Here is a 25989-nt window from a genome sequence, read left to right on the forward strand (position 1 = left end):
CGAAATTGCATAAATCATTATGATAACTAATGCTAAGTAATGAGTTCTACCGTGAATGGAATAGGAGCACCTCAGGGCAAGGTTAGTACAGCCCTGTTCTGCAGGTAGAGATGTTGATTACAAACTTAAAATATGAGAGGCTGGACTGACATTTCAGACTTGGCACCTTTAATTTATATCATTCTTTAGCAGTAAGTAACTAAACATTGTGAACCCTTCCTAATTAGCTATGATCATGTCCAGTTTTACATAATAGGTAAAATTGGTTGTTATACAAACCATTTGGGGGGCTGGAGGTGAGCAAAATGGGTGAAGGTGGGAAAATGGGGGGGAAAGAGAAACCATTTGATAGTCACACTTTTCTTCTTTTTTTTTAAATATATTTTTAAAGATTTTATTTATTTATGTGAGAGAGAGTGAGCAAGAAAGCACAAGATGGGGAGGGTAGAGGGAGAAGCAGTTTCCCTGCTAAGCTGAAGCCCCATGCAGGACTCCATCCTGAGACTCCAGAATCATGACCTGAGCGGAAGGTAGATTCTTACTGGCTGAGCCACTCAAGCCCCCTGATAGTCACACATTCTCTTATCTGATTATTGGTTCTCAGGCTTTATGAAAACTTAAAGATTATAAAGATGTATCATGTTAAAAATGTGGTTTGTATTTACATTTTTTAGTATTTGTAATGCGTATTATAAACTAAGGAAATTTCTAGTTAAATCTTAATGTGTTAGTCACATAGCTGCATTTCTTAGCTATTTGCCTAATAAAACTAGATCCACTTGGCAATGTGAACCACCTAGCAGTTATTCCAAAAGTACTAACAACTCTTATTTGGCTTCTATATAATAATGTCCTTATACCTATAAGAGGAAGAATTATGCCTCTCAATAAGTAGTAAGAACAAGTGAGTTATAGTTTGTTTGAGAATAAGCTGGATCATCACAGTTTTTAGCGATTGCAGTGACATCATGAAGTTGTCTCAGTAAGTCTTGATGTCCTAGTTTCTTATTTCCTGGCAGCTTCCTTTAAGCCACATGTTTGAGGAGCTACTCTATTTAAAAGATCTTGGAAAAGTTTATATATTTGATAGATCAGGTGAAATGAGAGCAGAAATCATCCATCCATAGAAGGCATTTTAAAAAAAATATTTATTAAGATGAGGGCCAGCTTTGTGGATAGGTGACCTGTGCAGTCACATAAGAGCCTCCTTTTAAAAGGGGCCTTTGGCCCAAATAGCAGGAATGACATTTTAAAATTTTTTATTTTTTTTATAAAATATTTTATTTATTTATTTGACAGAGATCACAAGTAGGCAGAGAGGCAGTCAGAGACAGAGATGGTGTGGGGGGGGGGGGAGTAGCCTCCCCGCTGAGCAGAGAGCCCAATGCGGGGCTCAATCCCAGGACCCTGAAACAAAGGCAGAGGCTTTAACCCACTGAGCCACCCAGGCATCCCCAGAATGAGATTTTAACATAATTCAGGATAAAGCCATGTCAGCCTTCCTGAGATGAGCAGAGTTAAACGCAGAAGCGGAAAACTAGGGAAAATACAAAAGCAGAGAGCTGAATCTCAGGAAGTGAAAGGTAAGAGATAAGGCAAAAGGCAAACTCAGGTGTCCTGAGAATAGTCAGGGTATATGAAATAACATCAAACAAAATCCAGGCTCCTTACCATGGCGCATAAGAGCCTAGGTCAGTTAGACCCTGCCTGCTTCCTGAATTTTATCTACTATTTCTCTCTCCCCACATTCACCATGTTCCAGCCACACTTCTTTTTGTGTGTAAACACCCAAAACCTATTTTGCTTCCTTGAGACCTTTTCTCTTCCTTGGACACTTTGTTCCTCAGTTTTTCTCCTGGCTGACCTATCATTTGGATCTCAGCTGGGACACCACTACCCAATCCTAAATCAGCCCTTCTCTGTCTAGTCACATTTGTGTATCTGAAATCCAGCTTGTTTTGTTGTTTCCTTTTTTAGTATTTTTTCTCTCAACACTAGAATGTAGATGCCATAAGAGCAGGGACCTTTTCTGGTACATCATATTATCACGAGCACTCAGCATAGTGCACATGGTTGTACTGAGTAAAATGTTTGGGGGACGACTGCACCAGTGAAAGCAAGCAGAAGGTTGTTTGCTAGTGTAGGGAAACTTCTGAGAGCAGTGAGCTCTTGCTCTGATGAAGAGCCCCTGAGTTTAGGACTCCTCCTTTCAAGCAGTTTTCCAGTGTTTCCCACAGGGCTGTGGGTGTGTTACAGGCTGTTGCTGTGTGTCCACCCCCAGGGCAAATGAGCAGCATTCCTGAACTGCTTAGTTTTTTGTTTTGTTTTGTTTTGTTTTTTGCTTAGACTCTTGGAAGAAAAAAAGTTCATTAGCAGAATATTGTCTTTGGGTACAAAATAAAGGAGATAGTAAAATAAGCCTTTGATCTTTTATATCTTGATTTTCTAAAACTTTCATGTAATTTTTAAAAATGATTTTATTTATTTTTTTGACACACAGAGAGAGATCACAGCAGGCAGAGAGAGAGGGGGAAGCAGGCTCCCCGCTGAGCAGAGAGCCTGATGCGGGGCTCAATCCCAGGACTCCGAGACCATGACCCAAGCTGAAGGCAGAGGCCCAACCCACTGAGCCACCCAGGTGCCCCACTTTCATGAAATTTTTCAAAGATCAATTAAGTCTAGCCCAGGAAAGGAAGCTGTTCCTGACCATATAGCCCTGGAATTATTTACACACTAACGCTATCTCAAAGAATCTCTGCTGTGATAAGGTTGCCATAGTTTCTAAACACTTTGTTTTGTCTCTTCAAGTATAATGCTGAATCTATAGGTCTAACTTTATAAGAACTATTCAATTGTTTTAATAGTAATGACAGTTAATCTATATATACAAGCATTTCCAACTTATCTGTCCCAGAATCCAAACAGAATATTTATTAGATAACCAGCACCATCATTCTCTCCTCTTCTCTTGAAATTACCTTAATGTAAAATTTTACTATCCAACTCCTTTTTTTTTTTCCTTCCCTCCAGTTCCTTCCAAATGACCTGACTGCCAGCTGCCCTATCCCATTCACGGATAAGACTGGTCTTAGAGGTGCATGCACATTTTAAAAAGAAAGTCCTCCCCTGAAAAATTATTGAGGTGCTTGTAGTTTAGTAAGCCAGGAATCAGATTTTTGATTCATAGAACCAAAGAAGAACCTTTAAAGATCACTTTATGAATGATCTTGTCATTCTACATAAAGCAAAACTGGGGAGCGGAGTCGTTTAGTGAATTCCTTGGTTAGTGGACGGCAGAAATAGAACTAAAATCTGGATATCTTAACTTCTAAACTACAGCTCTTCCTAATGCAGTGCCCTTGTGTATATATAACCAACTACTAGCAAAGAGAATTCTAGAAATGGTTAATGAGGGAGGAAATTAACATTACACACTGTTGGTACTGCGAGTTCTTTTCTATAAGACTTACTTCTTTCTAAACTATAGCAGGGAAAATGTCTTTTATTTATCTTTACTGCTTGCCAGTTTGCTTACAAAGGAATAATTATGAGAAATTATTTAAAGGACATAGCCAGTTTTCTCTGGTACATACCAGATCTATGGTATTTTCTCTTTCAACTTGCAAAATTTGCTGATACTTTAGCAAATGGAGATAAAAGAAGAAAATGACGTAAAAAGAAAATGACATTAAAGGAGACAGAACCAGAAAGAACTAATTTCTTCCTTCCTCCCTCCCTTCCTTCCTTCCATCCATCCTCCAAGAGAGGGGGGATAGAGACCATGGGGGAGGGGCAGAGGAAGAGAGAGAATCTTCAGCAGGCTCCATGCCCCGGGTGGTGGTGGTGGTGGTGGTGCTGGTGCTGGTGATGATGATGATGATGATGAAGGGACTGCTTGGGTTTAGTAGTAAGTCCACATTTCTGTCCTTTGTTGCCACACCTTGTGTTTCTTCCCTTTACTTCTGGTTCATTTTCACTTTAGAAAAACAACTAAATGGCATTAGAGTTCCTTAACTACGCAGCTTGTTAGATACCTTGATGTAAATAATAGATGTTTTAAAGGCATTAAATAAACAACAAAAAGATTAAAATACCTAGACGAGAAAAGTATAAATATAAATGGTTCTTAAAACATAAAAACAAATGTTCAGCCCCATCAGACTTAAGACCTTAAGATCCCGCTTTTATCATTAACAAATTCTTTTTTTTTTTAAGATTTTTATTTATTTATTTGAGAGACAGTGAGAGAGAGCATGAGAGGCGAGAAGGTCAGAGGGAGAAGCAGACTCCCCATGGAGCTGGGAGCCTGATGCGGGACTCGATCCCAGGACTCAGGGACCGTGACCTGAGCCGAAGGCGGTTGCTTAACCAACTGAGCCACCCAGGCGCCCCAGCTTTTATCATTAAGATTGTCAAAAAAAAAATCCAATAATTATGTAATAAACCATGTGGCTGAGAATTGGGAGTATCAGGCACTATTATTGGAGGGATGGTAAATTAGGGCATTTGATGATTGGGGGCAGTTTGGCAATGTCAGTCAAAATATCAAGTGTGCGTAAATGCTGATAATCTGTTTTTGTGAATTTGTCACACAGATCAATTTGTACACATTCAATATGATCTATATATAGGGTTTCATTACAGCATGTTTATAATAGCAAAAAATGAGAAACAATTTAAGTATCTATCAATAAGGGAATAAATAAATATGGTCCATCCATTAAATGGAATGCATGCCACTATGAAAAATAAGAATTGGGGGAGTTGCCTGGGCTTGGTCAGTTAAGTGTTCAACTCTTGATTTGAGATCAGGTCAAGATCTCAGGGTTGTGAGATAAAGCCCTACATCTGGGCATGGAGCCTGCTTAAGATTCTCCCTCTTAAGAAAGAAAAATAAAAAAGAATTAGGATGCTATGCAAAAATACGGAAATAATTCCAGGTTGTACATTAATTAAAAAAAAAATACCAGAGGACCTGTTTATATCATGTATATGACCCATACCCTCGGGGTTGTACAGTGCTCAGCATGAACAGCTAGATGCTTTGTTCTGGCTCTAACCTACTTTCTTAGTCGAAACAAAAGCAAAGGAGTCAATATGTATTCATATTTGTTTATGCATAAAGGACTTAAAGTATTCACAAGAAACACAAACAGTGAGTACTTAAGTGTGTGGAAATGGTGTGGAGATAGTTAAGATGGATATATACATCCATTACATATACCTCATTGGAATGTATTAGCTATTTTTAAAAGACTAAAAAGATATACTGTTTCACTATCAATATTATGACTATTCATTCAATACTGTAATTTCATCAAGTCAATGTTTACCATCTTTTCTGCCAGATGTTTTTATCCCTTTCCTTTTATTTTCTCTATTTTTGGTCTGGTAAAAAGAACCAGTTTTAGAAAGTATTGAATGCCATCTCTTGGGGAATATAAATTATTAAGTGTTATTCAAACATATGCATGATGGGCGGGTTTTTTATCTAATGAGCTTTCTAATGATATAGAATTTAAACTTTTAATCAAAGTAAAGCTCTAAGTTTTCTGGAATAGATTTATTGTATGAAACAAGAATTTTTTCCTTCAGTGTTCCACTTTCTCTGTTCTTGCTGACCTCACGTTTTCCCCCTTATGAGTCATTAAACTAGAAAAACAGTATATTTTCCTTGAATGGGCATATTTCTTGTAAAAGAATAGATGTTTTCCCTCTGTGTCATTCATTAATAATGTGAAGTTTGGTGTGTGTTTGTGTCGGTCTGTCTGTGTGTTTGTAACACAGAACCCCTTTTGGGTGAGGGGCTTGCTAGCTTCTGTAAAGGAAAGAATAGGGAATAAATAAAAGAGAGGGAAAGGAAAGGCATTTTATGGCATTTTATTTATTTACTCATTTAAGGTTTAAAGATACAACAGTGAATACCTGGCTTATTTAAAAAAAAAAAAAAAAGCCTGCTGTTTGGATGGATAAAATTAAGCCCATTTCTGTTAGTTTTTTGTTTTTTTGTTTTTTAGATTTTATTTATTTATTAGGCAGAGAGGCAGGCAGAGAGAGAGGAAAGGAAGCCTGCTGAGCTGAGAGCCCGGATGCAGGGCTCAATCCCAGAACCCTGGGATCATGACCTGAGCTGAAGGCAGAGGCTTTAACCCACTGAGCCACCCAGGTGCCCAATATCTGTTAGTTTAATCAACAGTATCATCTCCACCTCCAGACAGCCTACTAGTACTTAATACTCTCTCATCCTATATTTTCAGAGAATGTTTTCCCACATAAATCAGTTTCTCAGCATGCTGTAGTGGAAAAAGGTTGGGTTTGGAGCTTGAGAGAACTGGATTCACATTGCACTTTAAAATTGTTGGGGTTGGGGCGCCTGGATGGCTCAGTGGGTTAAAGCCTCTGCCTTCAGTTCAGGTTATGATCCCAGGTGATCCCAGGGTCCTGGGATTGAGCCCCTGCTCAGCAGGGAGCCTGCTTCCTCCTCTCTCTCTGCCTGCCTCTCTGCCTACTTGTGATCTCTGTCTGTCAAATAAATAAAATCTTTAAAATTGTTGGGGTGCCTGGGTGGCTCAAGTCAGTTAAGCAGCTGCCTTCGGCTCAGGTCATGATCCCAGGGCCCTGGGATAGAGGCCTGCCTTGGGCTCCCCACACATTGGAGAGCCCGCTTCTCCCTCTCTCTCAACCTGATGCTCTGCCTACTTGTGCTGTCTCTCTCTGTGTCAAATAAATAAATAAAATCTTCAAAAAAAATTAAAAATAAGAAAAATAAATAAAACTGCTTAGCCTTATGGTCATGGACAAGTCACATAGCTTCTCCATGACGAGGTTTTTATTTATGAAAATACCTTTCATTTATATGAATATAAATATGTAATAATACCTGCCTTGTGGGGCTCCTTTGAGGGAGGGTAAAATCTTCTAACACAGTGCCTGGCCGCATTGATGCTTAATGATGATTCCATTCTGGGTGAGTGGCCTTCATCAGTGCTTTCAGAGCGCTTCTGCGCACACCACTGTCAGAGCACTTAGCACCTTCCTGATGTCTGTTTACTTGACTATTCTCTGGGAACAGACTTTGATTTTTAATCTCACCTCCAGCACTCAAGACACTGTCAGGCATGTTAAGGGAATGAAGTAATTTAAACACTTAAATTTCATTGTAATATTTTAAAATGCCTTGTTAAGTTTGACCTTATATGAAATCTGATGTACAGTTTAGCCACGATATATCTATTAGACCCAGGTTAGGTTTCATCACTTGAGGACTCTATGTCCAGTTAGGAAAAATTACCACTAGATGGGGATCTTACTCACTTTGGCTTCATTTCTCTGCCACTTTTCATCTGCATGCTTCCCCTGTTCCCGTTGCTTGCTACCACAGAGACTGTGAAAGTTGAAGCAGAATTTTAACATTCAGGCCAGTGGAACAACACTATGTTGGGTTCCCAGAGGACCATTCAAATGATTTACAGCAGAATCTGTGATTTCTTCCTCATTTAATAGTTAGAGAAGAGCTGGGATGATTGCCTTGATTATAGTTCTGTGCCTTAGTTTTGCTCTCCTTAGAACTTTGGGTTTGTTAGTCCTCGGCCTCTCTGGAATTCTGCAAGACAGGTTCCTTCCTGCATTTTGAGGCAGAATTTTGCTTTGAATCAGTTACTGGTGTGGTGAGTTATTGATTTCCCTGCAGTAGCTTAGACCCCTCTGTTCACCCAGTACACCGTACACATATTCCCATTTTCTCTCTCTGGGCTCCAGCTCACAGATGTTTAAGAAGTCAGGGCACCTGGGTGGCCCAGTTGGTTAAGTGTCTGACTTTTGATTTTGGCTCAGGTCATGATCTCGGTGTTGTGAGAGGGAGCCCCCACATGAGGCTACGTGCGGGGCATGGAACCTACTTAAGATCGTCTCCCTCCTTCTCTGTCTGCTCCCCACTCCACTCCCCTGCTCTCATGCACATTCTTTTTCTAAAATAAAAAGGAAAGAAAAAAAAAAGTGTTTAGGAGGCCTTGCCCCTAGCTTTCAGCTTCTGTGGTCCTTCTTGATGAGTTACCATCTCATCATCCTTTTTTGGTCTTCCAGAAATTTGTCAAACATTTTACATGATGGTTCTCCCATTTATTCATGAATGTTACGAATTTATACTTATAAAGTGGGCTCTTTATGACTTACTCTGTAACTGGGAGCCTGTACCTCCACTTCCCTTCACCTATTTTGTCCATCCCCCCAGCCCCTTTCCATTCTGGCAACTTCAAAGATTTTATTTAATTTTTTTAATTTATTTGACAGACAGAGATCACAAGTAGGCAGAGAGGCAGGCAGAGAGAGATGAGGAATCAGGCTCCCTGCTGAGCAGAGAGCCCCATGGAGGGCTCGATCCCACTACCCCGGGATCATGACCTGAGCTGAAGGCAGAGGCTTTAGCCCACTGAGCCACCCGGGCACCACCCCCCATTCTGCCAATTTTAAATGAAAATCACATTTTTAAAAAAAATTTTGCTTTCTTAAGATATGATTTATTTTTGTGTATTTTATTATTATTATTATTTTTTTTTTTTTTTAGAGAGAGTGTGTGCACCTGCAAGGGAAGTAGGGAGGAGTAGAAGGAAAGACTCTTAAGCAGGTTCCATGCTCAGCATGGAATCCCATGCAGGGCTTGATATCACAACCCTGAGATCATGACCTGAGCCGAAATCAAGAGTTGGACACTCATCCAACTGAGCCACCCTGGTGCCCCAAGATATAACTGATTTATAGCAAACAGTACATATTTATCCTTAGAAGATCTGGTAAGTTTTAACATGTTTACGCATTTGTAAAACCATCACTACAGTCAAGGTAGTTACAGTACCTATGAAGAAACCACGGCTTGGAGAAGCCTAGAAGCTCAAATTGGAGTCCAGGTGTCTCTGATGTCAAGGTCCATGCTCTAGGCTCTGAAGCCTCAGCGCTAGCTAGAAAAACAACCACTGACTATTTCCTCTGTTTCTCATTTGTGTGGGGAATAGCACACAATTTCTGAATCTAGTTATTCATTTCTTTAATAAGAGGGTTATGCTAAATGTTCTTAATGTCTCTAAAGTTTCTGTACTTTATTCATATTTTTTATGTAGAGAGGTAAAGGTCTATTCAAATACAACTTTTTTAGTGCAGTGAAACTATACCATTCTCTTTACTGTTCACAGTGGAGCTGTATATGCGACATTAAAATCATATATATATTTTTTCTTTTCATAGGAAAGTATTTAAGAAGCTTATGGCATAATATGCATCAAAGTAATATAAGATCTGCAGGAAGTCCCTCAAGATAGCTGGTAAGATGATAAGAATTTCTTTTTTTTCCTTCAAGGATATATTGTATAATTATTTTACACACATTCTGACTATAAACTTTTTAGCCTTGTGATTATAAGAGATATTTGTCACAGTCTTTTATTATTATGCGATTTTTAAGTGTATTAACGGTGGACGCTATAATAGTTATCTGAAGCTTAGCTATGTTATTCACCTCTGCCAGAAAAGGTAGATTTTATATAGATACAGATAATCATGTGGATGTGGTCCTATAGCTATATCTATCTGTCTGTTTCTTGAACTGTCTTTGTATTTCTCAGACATTATCAGCATTGACTGAAGTGCCATACTTCAGAATATATAAAATATACCTCACATGTATATACATGTATATGATGTTCTATGCAAAGTTGACATTGAATTTGACTACTCTAAAGATGTGAACATTTCTTTTCTACTTCTGCATTCTTAGGAAAAGAAGAATTTCTAGACTCTTCATCAATATCTTCATTTGCCTAGTTAAATCCAAGGCTCCTGTGGTAAAATCATGAATAAAAATACATCTGCTGTGGAATCATCCAATCTACTTGAAAAGTAATTTTTAAATTAAATTTACTTTGTTTTGAGCTGTCCTAGTTTGAAATATGTGGAATGTTAATGAGCTTCTGATTGAAAATTTTATATAGTTAATTGTGGTTTAAGGTAGCATAATAAGAAGTCGATCAATAATTACCTTCTAATGTAAATCAGTGTATGGGATAAATTCTGCATTCTTTTTTATAATTCTTTGTAGAAAATGCTTTTTTAAATTTTTGATCTGATTTTTTTCAAATATCTAAAATATTTTATGATCCCATTATAAAAATAATGAGAGATTAATTTTTGCTGAGTAACAAATCACCCTAAAAGCATTTATTCTTTCTCATAATTTGAAGTTTGGCTGAGCAGTTCTTGTGGTATGTACCCAAAGTGTAAGATGGCCCCATTCACATGTGTTGGTGCCTCATCTGGAAAGGCTAGACTGATGTCTCTTTGAACCTGATCTCATGCTCTAGGAGGCTAGGTCAGGCTCTTTCACATGATGGCAGAATGGTTCCAAGCAACACACCCAAGTGTTTTTCAAATGTCTGTTTCCCTCACATTTGCTTGTGTACCACTGACTGAAGCAATTCAGATAGCCAAGTCCAAATTTAAAGGGTAGAGATGTAGACTTTACATTTTAATGGAAGGAACAGTAAAGTCACATTCCAAAGGGCATGCAGACATGCAAACATGTAACACACATATAACAAGGTATATTCAGAGAAGTCATGAAGAAGTCAGCCTTCATTCACTCTGTGACTTCATTCTTCCTATAAATAACCATTTTTATTCTTAGTTCCTTTTCAATGCTTCTTCTATATAAGCAAATACATATAAATATATATGCATGTTATTATATGTGTGTATATAACACTAAACAAGTGCACACCAGTCCTTCAGCTCAGGCTCACAGGTCTTCCCTGGAGATGAGTATCAAGCCAGTTAAATTCAGGATGTCTTTCTCTGACACTTCCTCCTGAGAGCACTGGAAAACTCTAGACTCCAGGCCCATCTATGTGGTATGGAAAGAACTCCATGCACAGAGCTCGATGCCCTGGTGCTGAACAGTTTGACTTTCTGGGATAGCACAAAGTTTTGTCCAACTACCCAAGGCAAAATCGAGCCAATGGGAAAGAATCCTTTGACTGAGGCAAGATGGCCCCAGATATTTTGGTTCCGTCTCTTAGGTTCCAGTTGCCAGCATATTCTTTTTTTTTTTTTTTTTTAAGATTTTATTTATTCATTTGACAGAGAAAGAGATCACAGGCAGGCAGAGAGGGGAGAGGGGAGAAGCAGTCTTCCCCTGAACAGAGAGCCCGATGCAGGGCTCCATCCCAGGACCCTGAGATCATGACCTGAGCCAAAGGCAGAGGCTTAACCCACTGAGCTACCCAGGTGCCCTATGCCAGCATATTCTTAAAAAAAGATAGTTATACTTTTTGATCTTGCCTTTTTTTTTTTTAAGATTTTATTTATATATTTGACACAAAGAGAGATCACAAGTAGGCAGAGAGTCAGGCAGAGAGAGAGAGAGAGAAGCAGGCTCCCCGCTGAGCAAAGAGCCCGATGCGGGGCTCAATCCCAGGACACTGAGATAATGACCCGAGCCGAAGGCAGCGGCTTAATCCACTGAGCCACCCAGGTGTCCCGTTCTTGCCTTTTTTTTTTTTTAACTTAAATTATATCCTGTTGATCTTATCAGTCTGTAAATGTCTTTATTGTACCTTGTTATAACTGTGTAGATTCTATCCTATGAATGTACCATAATTTATTGAGCCAGTACCTTATTTTTTTTTTAATATTTTTTTAAGATTTTATTTATTTATTTGACAGAGAGTGAAAGAGTATAATCAGGGAGAATGGCAGAGAGAGAGGGAGAAATAGGCTCCCCGCTGAGCAGGGAGCCCAATGAGGGGCTTGATCCCAGGATCGTGAGATCAAGACCTGAGCGGAAGGCAGACACTTAACCGAATGAGCCACCCAGGTGCCATCAGTCAGTACCTTATTGATGGACATCCATTGTTTGCAAATTTTAGAGATTACAAATTATGTCAAAATAAATAACCCTGTAGACAAGCTATTTTGTATTTTATGCCAGAGTATCTTTGGGATGAATTCCTAGAAATGGAATTTCTGGTTCAGAAGGTAAATTTAGAGATTACCAAATTATCTCGTTAGGAGTTATGCCATTTTGCATTCCTATCAGCAGTGTACAAGAGTACTCTTTCCTGTATCCTTACCATCTGAGTACATTTTCAGTTTTAAGTTTATGTTGATCTAATATCTTTGCCTGGTTTTTACTTGCAGTTCTCTGTGATTAACATTGAGCAGCAAAACTATTTTTAATAGACAAAAAAAGTGAATAATATAAATTCTTAACATAAGGGGGTTTTAAAATAAGGTCCTAGCAAGTAAATGCTATATGAAATACAGATACTCTGTTGGTATTAGAAAAGGAGGGACCCTTTACTGAAACAATAATATATGGTGGAGATTATATGCTGTTCCCATTGAAGGAAACCCACATTTAGACGGTTTAAGAGGTTATGGGAGGCACTGAATAAGGTCCTTTAATTCCCTTTCCCGTTCCACTCTCTCATTTCTAGGTTTCACTCCGTTATGCCCATACAATTTAATATTCCATCAAGAGTGGGCTGAGCTTCTGAAATCTGTAACAGTGAAACATTGTGGATCCAATCCCAGCTGCCTCTTTTCCTAGCTAATTGACTGTTGCCCTAGTAACCAGATAGGCCATCCAACATTAGAGCCTGATTCAGTATAATGCAACCTTGGAGGCTGTCCTCCAAAGAGAGCAAAATATTCAAAAGCAGGGAGGTTTGTAAGGGTTTGGGTTTTTTAAAAATATATTTTAATTTCTTTCATTCTATTTTTTTATGATTTAACTTTTAAATACACACTTTTGTAAAGATATAGTTAGAATTTCTATGGCAGAAGCTAAGAAAGTCTTTTCTGAAAGCTATAATCATATGTAAGATATGAGGCAACTCTTTTTTAATAGCAGTTTCAGTTTTTTGATATGTTTGAAAATAGCTGAAAGTCCTGTAATTCAACAATGGCTTTAATACAGCAACCAAAGAGATCTTAACACCACATTTTCCCTCTGGAGTAAGACAAACTGGGTTTCCATTGCTGTTCTCCAGCATCATAACCTTAGACCACCAAGTTAACCTTCCTCGATTTTGGTGTTTTTAGAATAATGAGGGTAATAATTTTTGGAGTTGTATAAATACTAAGTTGGATGGCATAATGTGTGTATATTCTTAGCACAGTACCCAGTACATCAGAGGAAAGCAGGCAGCCCTAAGCCTTATTTCAAACTCTGTTCAAGCTCTCTCAGACCGGCACAAGTTTCCTCTCTTACTAGAGAGTTCAGAAGCACAACTTGGGGGTATACCTTTTGCAGAATTCTTTTGACAGTTCCTTCTTTTCTGATGGCATTGCTCTTATGTCTGATGGAAATTATGGGTGGAGCACATGCTTTCTATGAGAAAACACTCTTCCTAAATTAAAAAGATAAACTTTTCTCTTTGAGATTCAAGCGGAGGTCAGATTTATTTTGCTTTAAAAGACAGACATGTCTTTTAAAAAGTCACTTAACCTAACTCACTAAAATCTTTAATTTTGGAATCCCTTAGTGTAGTCTAAAAGTCAGCTAAAAATACATCTCTTCAGTTACCTTCAATACATCTTTACATTTATTTAAGTCCAATGTTGAAGGTATTTTTCTTTGTTCTGCTCCAAAGAAATAAGCATTATAGCTGTGATTTCTTCTATGGTTTGTTTTTATAGAAAAATAAATAAATAATAGAGGTAACAGAATTCATTTGATTGTTTTTCTATCACCATACTTTTCTAAATGTCATTGCTAGTATATACTGAGTATTTCGGGTTATCTAATCTTAAGAATGTGATTTAGCACGTAGTTTAAAGAGAAAGTAGGCACAGATCTCTAGGCTAACCTGTGAATGCTAATTTACTTTATCTTAGGGATCCTGCCTTTCAGATGATTACAGTTACCAAGGAAACAGGCCTTGGTCTGAAGATCCTAGGAGGAATTAACCGGAATGAAGGTCCCTTGGTATATATTCAAGAAATCATTCCTGGAGGAGACTGTTATAAGGTAAAAATGAAAGTAGAATAACACTTCACAAAAAAACCCAGACCACCAGTGGTGAGGTTTGGTTTCCTACTACATCAGTAAATTTTTAGTATTAACTGGACGCCACTGTGACCAATTCTCAGTGAGAGATCCTACAAGAACTGGAAAATAGGCCTTTACCTTCAAAGAGCTTTAACCTAATGAGTGAGTAGGAAATAAATAGGAAACTAATAGATTTCAGGCTCTTTTAAGAGGAGATATATATATATATATATTTATTTATTTATTAAGGGAATTTGTTTATTTATTTACTTATTTATTTGACTTGATTTGATTTCATTTGAGAAAGAGCAGGGAGAGGCGCAGAGGGAGATGGACAAGCTGGTGCTGCACTGAGCACAGACCCCAGCCCTGGGCTCCATTTCCGGACCCTGAGATCACGAGCTGGGCTGAAACCAAGAGTCAGATGTTCAACTGATTGAGCCACTGACATGCCCCAAGGTTACATATTTTTAATTATGGGCTGTTTAACTTTCTCTGGTTGAGAGAAATTGTTTTTGAAGACATGTTCTCTCTCCACTGCTCTGAGAGTTTGAATTAAGTCGGATCGTTTAAACTCGAGCTACATTCATTTAGCCTCTCCTAAGTGCAAAACAAACAAGCAAACTCAGCATATAAAAATCTGCTCATTTCTGAATTTGCAATAATTCTTGTTGAGTTTGTTAATTATATCACTTGTTAGTTGCCCACATGATAAATTAAATTTAGAATTAAGACCAGAACATACTTTTTTTCAGGGTGGGGTGGGGGATTAAAAAGCCTTACTCTCCTATTTGCTGTAAGAAATAATGTAAATCGTGGGACGCCTGAGTGGCTCAGTTGGTTAAGCAGCTGCTTTCGGCTCAGGTCATGATCCCAGCGTCCTGGGATGGAGTCCCACATCGGGCTCCTTGCTCAGCAGGGAGCCTGCTTCTCCCTCTGCCTCTGCCTGCCATTCTGTCTGCTTGTGCTCGCTCTCTCCCCCTCTCTCTCTGATAAATTAAAAAAAAAAAAAAAAAAAACAATAAAAAGAAAAAGAAATAATGTAAATCGTGATTTCTTTTTTGCTCTGATTGCTAGGAAGCTCAGCTCCAAATCTGAAGCACAATATCAGCAACTTAAGAAACTAATAGGGGCACCTGGGTGACTTAGTGGGTTAAAGCCTCTGCCTTTGGCTCAGGTCATGATCCCAGGGTCCTGGGATCGAGCCCCGGATCGGGCTCCCTGCTCAGCGAGGAGCCTGCTTTCCTATCCATCTCTCTGCCTGCCTCTCTACCTACTTGTGATCTCTGTCAAATAAATAAATAAAATCTTAAAAAAAAAAAAGAAACTAGTTAACTATGTTTGCATTTTCATTTCTCTTGAATTTTATTTGCCATTTCTGTTTTACTAATGTGATTCTATATATCTATTGTTGAAAATTGCCTCCAGTCCTTTCTAGAGAGAAATAGGATATAAAGAATTTAATAAAATACTGTATTAATGTCAAGGTATATAGCATGAGAAAGGATCCTTCTAAGTTTGTTCATATTGTTGTTTTTCTCTTATTTGTTTCGGTTAGATTTATAGTCTTGTGCTTACCCGACCCTTATCCTAGATGCTTGTTTAGCCAGCATTTTATCTAGTCAACTGCATTTTTTTTTCCTTGTTAGGAAAAAAAATTAACTTCATCATTGATTTGCAAAATAATAGAAATTATTTCAATTGTTTCAAGTTTGTTGAAATAATAGGATACACTTACCATGTTGTAAGTATTATACAATAAATTTAGGATATTATAATATAAATTTTAGCTATTGAATTTAAATTATTAACCAAATAAAAGTATACTTAAATACTAAATTTGAACAAAATCAAACAAGAAATGAAATTAGTCTTGTAAGAATTGAGATATTTAGGACTACTTTAGTTGAGGGATGTGTGTGTGTGAGTGTGTGTGTATGTTTACCGTAGCCATGGTAGTCCCTAAACCACACTTCGTATAATGCAGTTACAGATCATGGTATCTAATAAATGATTAAAAATTTGCTGTATGTTAAGTGTCAGTTTGTGCTTTTTATTCCCATGAAAAATATTTGTAGTTAAATAATAAATTGATAATAGGGTGCTGAGTGACTCTTCATCTGTTATCAGTGGTAACAGACTGAAAAGTACACTTAAATACTTTCTTTTGGTTTTTCTTAGAATTTCACTGTAAGGGTCTCAAAAAGCAGTCACTTACAAACTATATTCTGTATTTACCACTAGAGAGCAGCACAGAGTTATTAATGTTCCTTGACAGTATCTGGTCAAGTTCAAAGGAAGAAAACAGCTAAAACAGAGAAAGGTGGAGACGGTAACGTTAAAGGCTTGCGATGCTTACACTTATTGTTTTTTCCTGTCTCATTCACATTTTATCTTTTTATATTTTTTAACTTCTTTAAAAAAATTTTTTTATGTTTTATTAACATATAATGTTTATTAGCCCTAAGGGTACAGGTCTGTGAATCGCCAGGTTTACACACTTCACAGCACTCACCATAGCACATATCTTCCCCAGTGTCCATAACCCAACCACCCTCTCCCTCCCCCGATCCCCCTGGCAAATCTCAGATTGTTTTGTGAGATTAAGAGTCTCTTATGGTTTGTCTCCCTCCAGATCCCATCTTGTTTCATTTATTCTTTTCTTATCCCCCAAGCTCCCCCACATTGTCTCTCAACTTTCTCATATTAGGGAGATCGTATGATAATTGTCTTTCTCTGATGGACTTACTTCACTCAGCATAATACCCTCTAGTTCTATCCACGTCATCGCAAATGGCAAGATTTCTTTTCTTTTGATGGCTGCATAGTATTCCATTGTATATATCTATTACCTCTTCTTTATCCATTCATCTGTTGATGGACATCTAGGTTCTTTCCGTAGTTTGGCTATTGTGAACATTGCTAGTATAAACATTCAGGAACACATGCCCCTTCGGATCACTACATTTGTATCTTTTTTTTTTTTAAGATTTTATTTATTTATTTGGAGGAGGAAGAGAGGAAGAGAGGAGGAAGCAGGCTCCCTGCTGAGCAGAGAGCCTGATGCGGGGCTTGATCCCAGGACCCTGGGATCATGACCTGAGCCGAAGGCAGAGGCTTTAACCCACTGAGCCACCCAGATGCCCCACTATCTTCGTATCTTTATTTTATTTTATTTTTTTTAAAGATTTTATTTATTTATTTGACAGAGAGAGATCACAAGTAGGCAGAGAGGCAGGCAGAGAGAGAGGAGGAAGCAGGCTCCCTGCTGAGCAGAGAGCCCAATGTGGGACTCGATCCCAGCACCCCGAGATCATGACCTGAGCCGAAGGCAGCAGCTTAACCCACTGAGCCACCCAGGCGCCCCTATCTTCGTATCTTTAGCATAAATGCCCAGTAGTGCGATTGCTGGGTTGTAGGGTAGCTCTATTTTCAACTTTTTGAGGAACCTCCATGCTGTTTTCCAAAGTGGTTGCACCAGCTTCCATTCCCACCAACAGTATGGGAGGGTTCCCCTTTCTCCACAACCTCTCCAGCATCTATCATTCCCTGACTTGTTAATTTGAGCCATTCTGACTGGTGTGAGGTGGTATCTCACTGTGGTTTTGATTTGCATTTCCCTGATGCCGAGCAATGTTGAGCATTTTATCGTGTGTCTGTTGGTCATCTCGATGTCTTCTTTGCAGAAATGCCTGTTTATGTCCTCTGCCCATTTCTTGATTGGATTATTTGTTCTTTGGGTGTTGAGTTTGATAAGTTCTTTATAGATTTTGGATACTAGCCCTTTATTGATATGTCATTTGCAATTCTCCCATTCTGCCAGTTGTCTTTTGGTTTTGTTAACTGTTTCTTTTGCTGTGCAAAAGCTTTTGATCTTGATGAAGTCCCAGTAGTTCATTTTTGCCCTTGCTTCCCTTGCCTTTGATGATGTTCCTACGAAGAAGTTGCTGCGGCTGAGGTCGAAGAGGTTGCTGCCTGTGTTCTCCTCAAGGATTTTGATGGATTCCTTTTTCACATTGAGGTCCTTCATCCATTTTGAGTTTTGTTTTCATGTGCGGTGTGAGGAAATGGTCCAGTTTCATTTTTCTGCATGGGGCTGTCCAATTTTCCCAAAACTATTTGTTGAAGAGACTTTTTTCCATTGGATATTTTTCCTGCTTTGTCAAAGATTACTTGACTATAGAGTTGAGGATTCATTTCTGGGCTCTCTATTCTGTTCCATTGATCTGTGTGTCTATTTTTGTGCCAGTCCCATACTGTCTTGATGATGACAGCTTTGTAATAGAGCTTGAAGTCTGGAATTGCGATGCCACCAACTTTGGCTTTCTTTTTCAACATTCCTCTGGCTATTTGGGGTCTTTTCTGTTTCTATATAAATTTTAGGATTATTTGTTCCATTTCTTTGAGAAAATTGATGGTATTTTGATAGGAATTGCATTAAATGTGTAGATTGCTTTAGGTAGCATAGACATTTCCACAATATTTGTTCTTCCAATCCATGAGCATGGAACATTTTTCCATTTCTTGGTGTCTTCCTCAATTTCTTTCATGAGTACTTTATAGTTTTCTGAGTACAGATTCTTTGCCTCTTTGGTTAGGTTTATTCCTAGGTATCTTATGGTTTGGGGTGCATTTGTAAATGGGATTGACTCCTTAATTTCTCTTTTTTCTGTCTTGTTGTTGGTGTATAGAAATGCAACTGACTTCTGTGCATTGATTTTATATCCTGACACTTTACTGAATTCCTGTACAAGTTCTAGGAGACTTACACTTATTTTTGTGTACTTCCTCAAGATGGAGAGTTATGTGCACATTATTCTGCAAATGCAAACTGATGCAACTTTATTTTTAAATGTTCTTATTAATAATAATAGCATTTACTATTACTATAATAGTAAATAATAGCATTTACTGTACATATACTTCTAAATGCAATTTTATTTTTAAATGTTATTAATAATAATAGCATTTACTATTACTGTAATAGTAATATAGCATTTACTATACTATACTATAATAGCATTTACTTTACATATGCTTCTAAATACTGTTAGGCATGTTAATAATATTCTAATCTGCACAAAATTTCTGCAGTAATAGATGTATTCATAAAATAGGAAACACAGGCTCATGAGATTATCTTTATTAAGTTGCAAAACTGAGCAACTTATATATTTTTATATTTTATACTTTATACTATACTTTTTAAAATATTTTATACTTTTTTATATTTTTAGATTATATACTTTTATATTTATATTTTTTAAATGCATGTGACTGCTTTTGCTTGCTTTAATTTTATTTTAATATGATATTGTTTCAGAGCTAATAATATATGCAGTCCCCAGTCTTATAGATGGATTATATAACATTTATATTCCCAAACTTCACATATTAAGGGGGCTGTTGGAACTCAGAAGGATAAACATATGTGAAAGTTTCCCAATGGCAGAAACATAACAAAACAAAACAAAAAACAATACTGGTTCAGTAACCAAAACACCATGTTTCTTTGAAAAACATATTCAGAGTTAAAACTTGGGGCATCTTGACATGTTTTTTTCCAGTTGAAATGGAAGGAAAGATTCTTCCAGCGCTTAGTGTTAGAGGAAGCCTATAGAATGAGAACAAATATGCCTGATACTGAGTTAAGGAACTATGAAAACTTCCACCCCACCAGTCAGTCCCTTATCAGTCTGAAGTCCTCAGTGTTCAATCCCAAACCTTTGGGCTGAGACACTCCTTTGAGCTTAATTCTCACATATCCAATTGCTTGGTCAGCATTTCCATTTGGACCTTCTTAAGACATCTCAAATTCACTGTATCTGAGGCGAGACTCGTAAAAGTCACACCACATCTTCGTCTGCCCATCTTTTCCCAAGCAGAGCTTTTCTTCAGTTCCCAGTCTTGGTGAGTGATACCTACCAGGTGCATAAAGTCAGAAAACCTGAAAGCAGCCTAACTACTTCCTCACCCTTAATACCCATACCCAGTTGATTAGCATGTGCTGTTGCCTTTTTCTACTCTATAAATATCTCTTAACCCCATCAGTCTCCTCGACCTCCACCATCATCACATAGTTTATCAGACCCCACAATAGCTTTGCCTGCTCTCGTGCACCACACCTATCCCCCTCCCCACCACCAGCCTATCATATTAATACTCAGTTGCCTGCAGGGCTCTGTATAATGTGACTTCTGCCCTGTAATTCTCTGACTCTCCATCTTTACACTTCCAGAATGGCATTCTTTCAGTTGCTGAAAACTCTTTTTCATTTGCAGTTCCCTCTGACTGAGAACACACCCATGGCACCACTACTATGACTTCCAAATATCTATTGAAAGACTAATTCCTAAGGAATGTGTTCTCTGTGCCCTTCAGTATATTTTATTCTTTTTTTTTTTTTTTTAAGATCTCATTTATTCATTTGAGAGAAAGAGGACAAGCAGGCGGGGAGAGGCAGGAGAGGGAGAAGCAGACCCCGCTCTGAGCAGGGAGCCAGACACAGGGTTCAATCCCAGGACTCTGAAATCATGACCTGAGCCGAAGACAAACGCTTAAATGACTAGGCCACCCAGGCACTCCTGTGCCCCCAGTTTATTCCAGATCTTTTCTCCTATATGTGCTCCTAGATCCTGTCCCTTTTCTTTGTATCACCTGTCTCAGTTTATAAACATGCATCCATATCTGTGGTGGTTTTATTGTCTGTCTGAACGACAAGACAGTGTGTTTCCTAAGTACAAAAAGTCTTGTTCATAATATCGATCATCTCCAGTATGATGCCAGGCACGTACTAATTGCTCAGTTAATATTTATGAATTAATGACCCCTTGGGCATTCGGTCATGTTTCTGAAAGTTAGTAATCTTGTTTGCTATTCCACTGCCACCATCTGGTTCCATACCAAGTACCTCTCTTCCCTGGCCCTTTGTGTCAGATTCTGAACACGAAATGTCTTTGAAGTTTTCAAATGTTTTTGTTTGTTTCTTTGTTTCCTGCTATTAGTGTAAGGAAAGTAGGCAATAATCAAAAGCTTTTCCTCAAACCTGATACTACATTTTATATTTCATTTAACTGATTCTAAGACATATAATAAAACACAAACAAGCTTTATGAGATGAGTCTTAACAATCAGTTTCATTTTCTTCTTTTAGCATTTTCTTATTTTAGTGCTACATAAAATAATGGCATATTTTATAAGTATCACTTTAAATTTTATAAATTCAGGACTTTTGGGGGCGGTTAGACTCTACAGATAAAGACAATGATCATACCGCTTGTAGATACTAATGGTTAGTCATTGTTCACAAAGGGTTGAAGTAAGGCATCTTTATCTTTCAGAAGAAGTCTGGTTTCAGAATATGCTGAGCATATCCCTGGAAGCCTCTGGATGACACAGTGTAAAGAAACCAGTCCCATTGTTGGGAGCTGAAAGAAGTAGTAGCAGCCAAGAGCATTCACTTTACAAGTCACTCTCTTCTCTCCTTTGCCATTATTACTTCTGTCAGAGCCACCTTAATTTCCTCAGACTGTTTCCTGCCCCTGATCAGCTGATTGTGGACTTACTCTGGACCCGGCACTATGCTACGGGAAAAACTCATGAAAAGGACATGGTTCTGGCCAACTGAAATAATCAGTGCTGTTATTTTGGAAGTGGGTGGATTAATGTGCTCTAACGGGAGAAAAAAGATAGGTAAACAGATAGGGACAGTACAAAGTAAATGTAATAATAGAGGTAAGTTGAAATTGCTTTTGAAACAGAGAGAGAGGAACAATTCAGTATTTCCAGGCAGTGGGGCAAACTTAACGCAGAGAAAATGTTTGTGTTTGGCTGTGAAGTTTAAGTGCGAGTTTATCAGAGAAATGGCAGGGTTGATGGTGGCATTCTAGACAGGAATTAGGATGTGTAAAAGCATTAAGGTTCTAAAGACCATGGCTGGTTTGAAGAACATTTTTTGAGACTCGAATGAAAAATTTATGTGTTGAGGAGGGAAGTGAGGCTTTTTTCAGGAAGGCTGAAAAAGTTGGTTGCAGCTAGCTTGTTGTGCAGGGTTTGCAAAGTTAAGGAATTTCAACTTTTCTTACCCATGGACAGCCATTAAAGGTTTTTGCTGTTTTTTAAGAGAAGGAGGCGGGTAGGGGCAGGGGGAGAGAGAGAATCTTAAGCAGGCTCCACACCCAGCAGGGAGCATGATCTCAGGATCCTGAGGTCATGACTTGAGTCAAAATCAAGAGCTGGACACTTGACTGATCTACCTCGGCATCCTTAAAGGTTCTTAATTTGAGGAATAACAGGACTAAATTTGCTATCAACGTGAGAATTACAGCAGACACGGAGTTTTGATTCAACTCACTTTTATTTAACACCTACAGTGTGCTAGGATTTTATGTATGTTATTTAATTACTAATAGCAACCTTGCGTGACAGGTATTTATCTCCACTTTACAGCTAGGAAAATCAAGTCTCAGATTATGCAATTTGCCTAAGTGCAGATTAATAACTGGCAGACTATAGAAGTTGACAGATTCTGAAAGTGTGGGAAAGGAACCAGAAGTCTTGCAGGAGCATTCCTTAGTATTTAGGACTAAGGAGTTAGTTAAATCAGAGTCAGTCCGTGTCTATGGTACGGTACTATAGTAACATGTTATTTAGAAAACTATATAATGGTCATTATAAGTGAACAGCGCAGGTAGTTTTCAACGGAAACATGGATGTGGTCATGAGTACTTTATTACTTTTTTAACGCTTTTGTAGATGTTGATGGGAAAGAACGCAGGCCCTGACCTGTGGAAGGAGGGCATGTGAAAGTTGTACAGTTGCTCAGTAACTGCTGTATCCAAACCCAGACAGTATGGAAGAAGACTCAGCGTGTCCCCAAAGTTAGTATCTTCACATATACATTCATCCAACTGGGGCAGGGCTCACTGGTTTGAATGCCAGACTCTAACAGAAATAGCTTTGCTTGAGTTTGCAGGTTCTGACTTTTAAACAGGTTCAGAAATTCACACGATCAGCTAAGATCTTGTTCTAGGAGGCAAAGAAAAAAAAAACACCACTGTAAATACTTTTTAGGAAGAAAAAATATATATGAACACCAGAAGCCACCATCAGAAAGCATTATTCTTCCTTTCTTCTCTGACCCTTGTCCTGCTGGACATCAGTGTGCTATAATATAAGATGCATGTTGTGTTCATGAGAGCTTTTCCCGCTGTATTGCTAATACGTCGGAAAGGAGGATGTAGGAGATAGTAGGTCTGCCGAAATCCTGTTGCCTACCTCTGTTTTCTGTAGTCTTTTTCTCTGCAACCCTGATAGCAGCTGTGGTGTGTATGAGAGGCATGGACACAGGAGCCACCTCCAACAGTTTTGAATGTTGTTCTGTAGATGAGACTGTGTGACTCCCCCAGCCCCTTTCCTCTTCCTCTGTTTGTTTACGAACATCTAGCTAGCAAGTTGTAGAGCTCAAGTTTGTATTGGGTCTGTCTGGCTGCCAAACCTTGTGTTCTTTCCACATCTGTCCACTGCCTTCTGAAGTCTCCTACCATTTGAAAAAATTGTCACCTGACAATATTTACTGTTTTTACTGTCTGCCACCCCGATTCTAAAAAATCCTTTCTTTCCTTGTCAATGGCCTTTGTATGCTTTGCTCCAGTGAAACAGGGCTTTCTTCATTTTCTCCACTTTTTCTCCTAGGCTTTGTGATAAAAGTCAATAGTAGTATTAAATTTCAGCTGTAATCTACTTTATTAAACTGATTCTAGTTAGGATCCTTTGTAGATTCCAAATAGGCTAGAGCTGGATTTAATAATTGCATTTTTTTTCATTTGACTCATTTGTTAATATACTTATTTTAAAATTAGATTAAAAATTTCTCCATTTGACTCTTATTTCCAAGACCAGTTTTGGAATATAGAACCAAACATGATTCAGCCTAATTAATTTCGGGCAGATATTATGAGCTCTTTTTATTTTGGGAGATGGAGAATCTCTTTTTTATTTTATTTTATTTATTTATTTTTTTTTTTTAAGTAGACTCCATGCCCTCTATAGGACTTGAACGCACAACCCTGAGATCAAGAGTTGTGTGCTCTACCAACTGAGCCAACCAGGTGCCCCCTTTTCATTTTTATGTGATACTTGACACATGTAAATGAAGCATAATAATAGAATGAACACCTATGAATCTGCTTAGCGTTCACCACTTGATTTAAAAAGTGGAAAATCTCAAGTGCTACTGAGGCATTCCTGAGCACATTCCCCGCATTCCCCACCCTTCCTCCTGGAAATAAGCACTCTGGGATTTTGTTCATTCTTCCCGATTATTAGCCTTAGCCTTTTGCCTGTGGCAAAAGAAACAGGTTGTTTCTCTTGTTTACTGCCATTTCATCTTAACCTTGAGTTAACCGTCCCGAAGGTAAAATTTCACATATTAAATTGCAAGCTAATGTATGTGAGTGTCTAAGTATGTCTTGGTAGAGTTGATTTAAATGCATACGTAACCGAACTCTGTACTAAGGTTTGGGCCTAAGCAGTACAGAACTGTGTTTACACAATTTTACAAAATTAGCTCTTTGATTTCACTGAACATGTAGGATCCTTATGGTGGATGCTCTCTCCATACTGCTTAGTCTTTTCCAGCATTACAATTGCGTTTTACTCCTCATACATTAACCAGTGGAAGGGAAAAAATACAGCCTATTATGTAGCAAAATATAGTGAATATAGCAATTGTGTTATGTTCTCTCACTTTCCTAGTTATATTTATAAAATACAAATTTCTAAATTTGATGTATTTTAAAATCGTTTCCTTTTTCAGCTTAATTTTTAAAATAATGTTTGTAATTTAGACGGGTCATAGAGTCATTGTGCATTTAGTTCATAGTTTCTTTTACATAGTGTAAAGTTTCTCCGGCGAGATAAACACAACACCAGGCAAAGTGGGTGCAAGGCAAGATTTATTAAAAACACTCTCCGGCAAAGTTTCAGGGCTCAGGAGAAGGGGAGCCAGGAAAGTTGTGCCGGGAGGAGATGGGCACCCTTGGGTGAGGTTCTACGACTCTGGAAAACAGAGTGGCGGAAGTCGCGCCCAAGGCAGGGAGAAGGGGGCTTTTAAGGGGCCTCGAGGGGAGTTCGGGGGTCTTTTGGCAAGTTTCCCTTATTTGGATATTTCGCCTGCTCGTCGGGGTCCCATTGGTCCACTGCAGCCCGGGGCGAGGGGTCTCAAATTCCCGCTTGTCAGGGTCCCATTGGTACATGGGAGCCGGGGCTGGGAGGGTTTTCAGATTCCTGCTTGGGTCTTTGTTCTCCTGTCTGAGCCCAGGTTTTGTGGCGGGGACTTTCGCCATCTTAAGTAGCCCTTTCTTTCTGCCAGCCCAACACATAGCATTTGAAATAACATGTTTCCATGAAGTTTTTTTGATTAATATTTTATATTTATTTATATATCTTCCTGTGTACTCCGTATTCAGTGTTGAGAGATAGCAGTAAGTATGTTTTTATTTCTATTTAAGATTTGTTTATTTATTGGAGAGAGAAAGAGAGCGGGGAGGGGCAGAGGGAAGTCTTAAGAGAGGGACAAGCAGACTCCCCACTGAGCAGGGAGCCTGACAGGGGGCTCATTCCCAGAACCCTGAGATTATGACCTGAGACAAAGGCAAACACTTAACCAGTTGAGCCACCCAGGCACTGTAGTACCAACCTTTTAAAATGAGTCTTTTCCTGGTGTACCTGGCTATGTCTTCATGTGTGTCTTCAGGATTCCTTAGTGTGCAAATTCAGCTCACATATACAGAAACTGTTCCATTTCATTCCATATGTAAGCAAACCAGGCTTTAGTTAAAACTTTATGCTAGTGAGGTTTTTTTGTCTAAGATTTTCTTTTTACTCCTTCTTAAAAAGACTGTTCACTAAATTTTTTTTTGTTGTTTAGTTGCATCAGCTATTTTTTTTTA

The 25989-nt window shown here is 38.4% G+C and overlaps 1 protein-coding gene across 3 annotated transcripts in view; it reads left to right on the forward strand.

Moving 5' to 3' along the window:
- Positions 1-25989, forward strand: part of STXBP4 (syntaxin binding protein 4) — a 165427-nt gene that overhangs the window by 2342 nt on the left and 137096 nt on the right. For 2 of the 3 annotated variants that reach the window (XM_059379727.1, XM_059379724.1), the window contains exons 2-4: positions 9238-9314; positions 9767-9888; positions 13885-14017. In XM_059379727.1, the coding sequence (XP_059235710.1) occupies positions 9842-9888; positions 13885-14017 (180 nt within the window). In that variant the 5' untranslated portion in view covers positions 9238-9314; positions 9767-9841. Of the gene's footprint in view, positions 1-2500; positions 2639-9237; positions 9315-9766; positions 9889-13884; positions 14018-25989 lie in introns of all 3 variants that reach the window. The other variant, XM_059379725.1, reaches the window with a different exon arrangement.

This window comes from Mustela nigripes, chromosome 16 (assembly GCF_022355385.1).
Source record: "Mustela nigripes isolate SB6536 chromosome 16, MUSNIG.SB6536, whole genome shotgun sequence".
Taxonomy (NCBI): Eukaryota; Metazoa; Chordata; class Mammalia; order Carnivora; family Mustelidae; genus Mustela; species Mustela nigripes.